General features: G+C 37.3%; 1 protein-coding gene across 1 annotated transcript; it reads left to right on the top strand.

Moving 5' to 3' along the window:
• Positions 1 to 3,515, top strand: LOC117322199. Its single transcript, XM_033876972.1, has 2 exons — positions 1 to 76; positions 1,312 to 3,515. Exon 2 carries the CDS (start codon positions 1,322 to 1,324, stop codon positions 3,443 to 3,445), a length of 2,124 nt encoding a protein of 707 aa, XP_033732863.1. The 5' UTR covers positions 1 to 76; positions 1,312 to 1,321; the 3' UTR covers positions 3,446 to 3,515.
• Positions 3,516 to 10,121: the final 6,606 nt, after the last annotated feature.

The raw sequence follows: 10,121 nt of genomic DNA, 5'->3' as shown, positions 1-10,121 counted from the left end.
CGCCGATTATATAGAGACCTTAGCAGGAATCAACAGCAGTTCCTTGGGAGAAGCCAAGACAGCTCTGTGGTGACAGGTAGGTACCCAACTCATACATGACCGTTTGCTTATATGTTTTGCTTTCTATTCAACAAGATAACATTGTATGGCACATTGATATGTAGATTAGCATAATGGTTTGGTTTGGTTGATTTTATTTTGTTTAACGTCCTTTTAACCGCTAAGGTCATTTAAGGACGGCCTCCCGTGAGTGCGTCATGCATGCGTGTGGTGAGTGCGTATGTGTTTTGAGAGGCTGCGGTATGTTCGTGTTAAGTCTCCTTGTGATAGGCCGGAACTTTTGCCGATTTATAGTGCTACCTCACTGAAGCATACTGCCGAAGAGACCCAGCAGAACACCCCGCCCGGTCACATTATACTGACAACGGGCGAATCAGTCGTCCCACTCCTTGTATGCTGAGCGCTAAGCAGGAGCAGCAACTACCATTTTTAAAGACTCTGGTATGTCTCGGCCAGGGACAGAACCCAAAGCCTTCCTCACAGGGGCGAACGCTCAACTAAAGGCCAAAAAAGAGGCGGTGTCAAGGGAGACGTTAGGAAGAAAAAGTTCTTAAGAAAGAAGAGAAAAGATAATATCCCAAATTAAGTCGCCTCTTACGATCATGCAATGGGGGCAGCAGGTACAATTCTTACGCCCTACCTGCAGGGCAGGATTAGCATAAATATATATTTCTTTGTTATCATATTACTATACAATTCAATTACATTTAACAAGCGTTATTTCTGCGGCAATCTTATTTCAATTCTTTGTTTCCGACAGAATAGAACAGCGATATAAAAATACTTAGATAATTAGATAGCATTGTGGCCCATTTCAGTGTAAAAAAACCTGTTTTGACTCTAACTTTTGGTCAAGTTGACTAAAATTCAATCGTCTAAAATATAATACAATATATTCTGAACGGATTTGAAATGAATCAAGTACATGTATTCTGAATCGTATTCAGAATGAAAGTGAACATACTCGGTATCCAGACTACATGCTGTCAATGATCATGTTAGTTTCATTTCTTTTGGAAGCCGAAATATAACACGCTTAATCAACACATGGACCCGAAACCATAGCGATATGATTTCACTTGTACGACCTTTTATAGCAATACATATTTTTTGAGTAAATTTTTATGAAGAGCAACGAACCTGTGCTGTTTCATGTGAACCAGAAAGTAGCCGCTTATCGTATATGACATTTTCTTCTGTTTAGGAAAAGAGACTATCACTTTAACTATTTCATTGGATGTTGTCTTACAGGAATCCTGCAATGCTTTCGTTATTGGTGTTGGTGGTTGTGGCAGGCCATGCCTTTGCAGCAAACAACACCCATCACCACAACCACCACGCGCACATCCATGCAACAACAACCCCGCCTCCCCCAACCCTTGATCCACTATCGGACAAGGCTAGAATACAGAAACTGGAGCAGGAGTTGGAGTCTCTTACTAGACAGGTAATGCTGCAGCAGCTGTTTGTTGAAGAACGCATCAGATCCGATGGCGACTCTGGAGTTAAACAACTGCGCCATAACCACGATGGCACCGCTCCCTACTTCTCAGAGTCTTTTTCCGGTAGGTCAATCAATTCGATCCACGACCATTCCAACTATGACCGAACCGTTGGTATGGGTGAGGTAATTGTCGTGATGAACGGAGTCGAATTCCGCACACGGCACAACGACTACAAACTGAAAATGCCGAGCAAAACTAGCAGTCAATACCACGCTATACAGGACATCCCTTTCCCTTCGGTACCCCCATCAGTATTACACAAACATACCGTTGCTGAACAAATAGCAGAGATGAAGGAGTACTTCAAGGCGTTCCATTACCAAAACCACCAGCATAGAGATTATAGACCATACTTCAAACCAAACCTTTGCTACATGGAAGGTGCATGGACAACCGACACCAAGGACTTGAACGAACCTTTCCAAAGCGATCGTCACTCGATTGATGCTTCCAGCTGGTTCGATCTGCAAGAAAAGATCCGCTACACGTCCTATTCTGGATCAAAACACAATCTTGAAAATTTCTCCTACCTTCCGTCTACCATCATCAACGTGATAAACGGAACTGCAGAGTATGCTCAATGGAACTACAGAATCATTTGCCACCCCTTAGAAAATGATTTGCCACTAGCTACTCTTACACCTGTTGATGATATATCATCCAGACTGGCACATAACTTTGACATGAAGAAATTCGCCAACAGCCGAGCTGCTCGCTTCAAACTAGCCGCCAGTACTAGAGATGGACATTACGACTTTGATCTTGGATATGGTACTTTTAGAGATAGAGCATATAATTTGGGTCTCCTAGATCAAATCATGATGCAAATTCCTGGCAAGAACAACTATGGTGCTGTACTTAACGATCACTCTTTCAACATGACGGTCTTTGACGCCAGAGATAAGATCAATAATACTGCTCTCAACACCGCCTATTACCATCGCTACTTCAAATACGACAGCAAAGGGGCGATGGGAACAAAGACCATTCATCGAGGTTACGCCGATCAAAACTTATTTGTCGCTCAAACATCACAACCAAAAATTGCAAAAATCCAAATTGATGATTGCCATACCCAAAGACATGTAAAATCTTGTCATCATTACTCGGCTCAGTATTCCTACGCTATTCCCTTGGAGATCGTTTACATGACGCCTCTTTACAGCTGGAACCCGTACAATTTACATTACTACGGACATGCTAGCAACCAGAACACCGCCATCATCACTGAACATTTAAAGAGGAATGGCCAACTCACGCCCGATAAAGCGTTCAATGGTACCAACAGCAAGTTCTTTTACAAGACACCAGCAGAGTTCTTCAGGGCTGCTAAGCCGGGTGAGACAGACCGCGCGGATACGGACAAAGGAGCGGTTGGAGTTCTGGACAGACATGGTGTTGTCCGAAAGGTTGTTGCATCCGGCACTCACATAACTCTTCCGGAAATTGAAGGAATAGGGAAATTAAGGATGAGGTATCCCATTGTTCCGGTACATATGGAGGGTAGTGCTGAAGGAAAAGAAATAGCCGCCGTCATCGAAATGGTCAATCACATGTCCAAATATTCGTCATATTTTGTTGAACCACCAACCGCTACATCTTCCGCTCACACAAGTCTCCCCGATGGTCACTTCGCCACGTCATACACACACAAAGACCCTCCAGGCTATCATCGACACGAGATATACATATCCCACGACGAGATGAGTAGTCTAGCCTCCGGTAACATCGTATCTGTATTCACGTCCACTGACCAGGGACATGAGCATACCATTGATATGGGGTACAACAGCACATCCGGCCAGTATTACATCCAGGCATGTGATGGACTTCCACACTGTTGGGACGGACACGGCAATCAAATCTTTAAAATCGACTAGATTGCCACTCACTGGGCAATTCCAAATTTGTTGTACGGTATCAGTTTCAATAAATGTCATTCTCTTGAAATGTATGACTTATATGTGGTAACAAAAACAATATAAAATCAAAGGGCCAAAGGTCAGGGTCAGGGTCTGAGGTCATATTATAAGAAATTTAAAATTGGATTTTATAGTCAGACAGTTACATTTGTATCAGATGAAATGTCTATATCAGCTGACAACTTTACAATATCTGAGTATAGTTCTTTCCTCATTTCTTTAATGCTTGTGGAAAATTATTGATATACACCTGAATCAGTAAAGCTGCTTGTAAACTTTGAAAAAAGAATCAACTGAACGACAAATCGGTCTATTAACAGAACATGTTGTTCAAGTAACTACAACTAAAGATAAAATCTAAGATGTACACAGCCGAATTTTTTAAAATTTTATTTATACTATAAGTAATTAATAAGGCCTATCAAACATCTATTTTATGACCCGTAGTAAACATTTTCACTCCGATAGAAAACTGCGGTCGCGTTGTCCGACGAGACATAACTAGTTTTGACACCGACGCCAGTACATCATGATCAGTCACGGATCATAATCATTAGATTCTTTTCAAACAACAAATAATAACCTTATTTAATAAAATCCTCACGAAAAACGGCAATGTAGTTTGTTACAACTTGCCCTCAATTCCTGGTCATATTTCTTGCGTATTCTAGCGACATACAAATGAATATGAAACTGCGAACGGTCGTTGGTTTAGTTACAGTAGACATAACCGCCATTTTGGCTGACTAGTGATGAGTCACGTGACAGCTGAAGTTATCTCGTGGAATGCTCGGGTGCATTTGACTACGTAAATAGGATTGGTTTTAAGCTATCAAATGTTCCTGCATATGAACTCAGGATGAACAGATGTGGATAGTTTCTCTGTGAATGCATGTAAATTTCCACGACGATCAAACTGATTTTTCTACTTTCGTTTTTCAAGGCAGTATCGAGACAGAACTACGTACGTAATCCTACGCCAACAAAATTGCATATACTGGCGAGGAAAAAGGTTAATATTTATACTCTAAAATAGTCTAGAACACCAAATATTCACATTTCATTTTAAATAATTGCAGTAAACACGGTTTACATCACTTAAATTGTGTCAATAATTGCTATCAAAATAGGAACTATATAAGGCTGCGGATGTATATCATTTGTATGACAGAAAAGAGGAATAGTTAGCCGGAACAGATCTGTCAGTAACAACATTTTTCCACCACGCCTATAACGGCAGGTGCCAAAGGCACCCTGACGTTAAAAATATAATGGCTGGTCCATTCAAGAGCTTTCGAAAACCCGGAGAGAAAAGTAGCATATGCGATCTAAAGATAAAACTGTGAACAAACGAGTTAATGTTTATAACAGGATATCTATCAATGGAACGCCAAATTAATCTTCAATTATTTGAAGATAGGTTCAGTTAGTCTTATTTAAACCTATCTTTAATAGAATTGTGCCTATCTTATCTCTAATTGAATTAAACCTATCTTCAATTGAATTGAACCTATCTTCAATTAATTGAATATATGTTAATTGGGCGTGCCATAGATATCCGATGATAATTTGCAACTATAACAACTAGACTGTACTCAGATGCAATGGAACAGAAGTATCTTGATTAATTGTTAGTATGTGCCAGGACTAACCAGTGGTCTTGCTGTTGATATGTAATTTGTTTAGCTGCTTGTTCATGCGTAAAAATACAAGCTTCATGAGAGTAAGCTCATGTGATGGATACACCTTGATGTATGTAGTCCCTGCTCATGTGGATCCAAATTGATATAAGGATCACCTATATTGCGCAAAATAACAATATGCCGTTATGCTCACAAGTGTCCAAAGCTGATAGTTGGGACATTTGTTTGTCCGCACTTGACTATGTTAAAACATTCTGAACTTAACCTATGGTAATCTGTTGGCTATCTTATCTGAAACTATTTCCCCAGTAAACTTCCATTGCTTCACTTCCGATCACATGACTTCTTCTCTGATTTCATCAACTCGGCTTCAGGATGTCAGTCACAAAAACAAAATTCGCCATCAGTGGCCTTAAACGTCAGTCCTGAGATAGGTGTCTTGTTGTTTTATTCAGACAAACATTCTTATACATATTTTATTAAAACGTATTGCGTACAGGTAAACGTTGCCAATGACTAAATCATTATATGATATTGACATTTAAACCAAAATGTAACTCTAAATCCAAATCGGTAAAACAACAGCAAACACAAAGTATGCATATACTTACATATTGTATATTTACATGGGAACCCTTGAAAAAAAAAAGAATATGTGTACTAGAAGAGTGAGTTCATATCATACAATCAAACAAGAGGTTTCACAGAACCACTTGGCATACTAACAAGTCTTGTGTAGTCTGAGTTTATATCATACAATCAAACATGAGGTTTCAAAATGAAATCATGATGTCGACAAGAAATCTTTCCCATGGTCTTCATTAATTAAAAACTTATAAACAGTAATTGTTGACCTTGGTAATGGGATCATACATGTAAATAATGGAGTTTACTAATGTTTATCAGAATGTGACTCAGTATCGTGCTATTCATATTAAATTGGTTGGCATTTAGCTCCTTTTTGTATTCAGCTGAAGTATGAACAATTAAATCATCATACATGTAAAAGATATATAGGATACTGAATGGTTTCCCGTTTAATATAACATGTTTCACGAGTATGACAGAATATCGATATTTTCGAGTGCGAAGCACGAGTGGAAAATAACGAAATACATTATGTATTCTGTCATACGAGTGAAATATATGTTATATTAAACAGGAAACCATTCAATTTTCTTTTAATTGCATTTTATATGCATGTACTTAAAAACATCGAATAATGGATAGTGTCAAAAAGGTGCGGGAATCGGCAACATATAATCCATGACATCATCTCTTTGTGACGTTACTCCACGTCAACTCGACGGCACTATTTTGAAGGGACTGATCAACGCAATTTAAGCGTTTTATGCTGTTATCGGAGAATCTGTGCATGAATAGCAAACCCTCAGGATCGGTCAAAAACGAAAAACTTATATTTTCACTCCAACATATTTAAGCTGCTCATTGCTGCAGTGAGCAGTGTACATATTAGTGTTATTAGTTTGATAAATTTCTATATTATTTCACTGGCAAAAATGCAATAAACACTTTTCTTTCATCAACAAGTTTTATTTTCAACTTCTGAGTACATAGTTTAAAATTAAAAATCAAGTTCCAAACCATTTCTTATCAACTTCTGGTATATTAACATAAATGTGATACTTATAAAATGTTCTAAAGAAAATAAAATTACACAAAGACCTCTTAAAATTTGTGAAAGTGTGTAATAAATGCTTACACCCCCAAGATGGGAGTCATGATTGTGGTAAATTTATTTTATTATGTTTACATATATATACATGCTTTTTATACACAATCTAGAACAAAATATACATAATACATGTACTATGATAAAACTCCTGTTTCCTTCCATCCCTATATAAATTTTGCAGGGCAAATGAGATTTTAACCTTTAACACATCCCACACTATCAGCAAGAGTCATTGCCAGAGATTTATTTTGTCCATGACCTTTGGACCATGACTTTTAATCCCTTGAGCTCTTGAATATTCATCTGTGAACGGATACAAAATCTGACCTTGGCCTTTGGGCCTTATTACCTTGACCCTTACATTTGATCTTTTCTAACCTCATAATGTATTTTTGTGAACTGAACATTTCATAAAGTTATCAGCAGGGAACTAAGTTTATGGACAGTTGGCGTTATTGGCCTATATAACTGTTTGGGACTCTGCAACTATATTTAGTTCAAAAGAACACAGAGTAAGCATCCACAGGAACAAGTCACAGGTTTTTTCTATGGATATACACCTTTGAATACCAACCTGATGGAAAATAATGTAAAATGTTAACCTATACATATACGCTGTAATTTACAAACTGCAGACAACTTACATCATTAGATATATAATAAACATGTGAATGAAGAAGCTCATCAGTAAACATCCCATTCATTAAGGAATCTTAATAAGCCAATTTGTATATATCCAAGTCTTAAAGATGTAACCCTGTTGAGTAGTTTTACAATATAATTTATTTGTGCTACATCCCATGTCTTATACAAGTTTATCTTAATTACACATGTATTTGTTCATGTAGACTATACAAACATTTGATATATGTGACCACTTTCTTAGAATATACAAACATTTGATGTATGTGACCACGTAGACTATACAAACATTTGATGTATGTGACCACGTAGACTATACAAACATTTGATGTGACCACGTAGACTTTACAAACATTTGATGTATGTGACCACGTAGACTATACAAACATTTGATGTGACCACGTAGACTATACAAACATTTGATGTATGTGACCATGTAGACTTTACAAACATTTGATGTATGTGACCACGTAGACTTTACAAACATTTGATGTATGTGACCACGTAGACTATACAAACATTTGATGTATGTGACCACGTAGACTATACAAACATTTGATGTATGTGACCACGTAGACTGTACAAACATTTGATGTATGTGACCACGTAGACTATACAAACATTTGATGTATGTGACCACGTAGACTTTACAAATATTTGATGTATGTGACCACGTAGACTTTACAAACATTTGATGTATGTGACCATGTAGACTATACAAACATTTGATGTATGTGACCATGTAGACTTTACAAACATTTGATGTATGTGACCACGTAGACTATACAAACCTTGATGTATGTGACCACGTAGACTATACAAACATTTGATGTATGTGACCACGTAGACTTTACAAACATTTGATGTATGTGACCACGTAGACTATACAAACCTTGATGTATGTGACCATGTAGACTATACAAACATTTGATGTATGTGACCATGTAGACTTTACAAACATTTGATGTATGTGACCATGTAGACTTTACAAACCTTGATGTATGTGACCACGTAGACTATACAAACCTTGATGTATGTGACCACGTAGACTTTACAAACATTTGATGTGACCACGTAGACTATACAAACCTTGATGTATGTGACCATGTAGACTTTACAAACATTTGATGTATGTGACCACGTAGACTATACAAACCTTGATGTATGTGACCATGTAGACTTTACAAACATTTGATGTGACCACGTAGACTATACAAACCTTGATGTATGTGACCACGTAGACTTTACAAACATTTGATGTATGTGACCACGTAGACTATACAAACATTTGATGTATGTGACCACGTAGAATATACAAACATTTGATGTATGTGACCACGTAGACTATACAAACATTTGATGTATGTGACCACGTAGACTATACAAACATTTGATGTGACCACGTAGACTTTACAAACATTTGATGTATGTGACCATGTAGACTTTACAAACATTTGATGTATGTGACCACGTAGACTTTACAAACATTTGATGTATGTGACCACGTAGAATATACAAACATTTGATGTATGTGACCACGTAGAATATACAAACATTTGATGTATGTGACCACTTACTTAGAATATACAAACATTTGATGTATGTGACCACGTAGACTTTACAAACATTTGATGTATGTGACCACGTAGACTATACAAACCTTGATGTATGTGACCATGTAGACTATACAAACATTTGATGTATGTGACCATGTAGACTTTACAAACATTTGATGTATGTGACCATGTAGACTTTACAAACCTTGATGTATGTGACCACGTAGACTATACAAACCTTGATGTATGTGACCACGTAGACTTTACAAACATTTGATGTGACCACGTAGACTATACAAACCTTGATGTATGTGACCATGTAGACTTTACAAACATTTGATGTATGTGACCACGTAGACTATACAAACCTTGATGTATGTGACCATGTAGACTTTACAAACATTTGATGTGACCACGTAGACTATACAAACCTTGATGTATGTGACCACGTAGACTTTACAAACATTTGATGTATGTGACCACGTAGACTATACAAACATTTGATGTATGTGACCACGTAGAATATACAAACATTTGATGTATGTGACCACGTAGAATATACAAACATTTGATGTATGTGACCACGTAGACTATACAAACATTTGATGTGACCACGTAGACTTTACAAACATTTGATGTATGTGACCATGTAGACTTTACAAACATTTGATGTATGTGACCACGTAGACTTTACAAACATTTGATGTATGTGACCACGTAGAATATACAAACATTTGATGTATGTGACCACGTAGAATATACAAACATTTGATGTATGTGACCACTTACTTAGAATATACAAACATTTGATGTATGTGACCACGTAGACTGTACAAACATTTGATGTATGTGACCACGTAGACTTTACAAACATTTGATGTATGTGACCACGTAGACTATACAAACATTTGATGTATGTGACCACGTAGACTATACAAACATTTGATGTGACCACGTAGACTTTACAAACATTTGATGTATGTGACCATGTAGACTTTACAAACATTTGATGTATGTGACCACGTAGACTTTACAAACATTTGATGTATGTGACCACGTAGAATATACAAACATTTGATGTATGTGACCACGTAGAC

Source organism: Pecten maximus, chromosome 2 (genome assembly GCF_902652985.1).
Source record: "Pecten maximus chromosome 2, xPecMax1.1, whole genome shotgun sequence".
Classification (NCBI taxonomy): Eukaryota; Metazoa; Mollusca; class Bivalvia; order Pectinida; family Pectinidae; genus Pecten; species Pecten maximus.
This window is presented reverse-complemented; position numbering and strand designations above follow the sequence as displayed.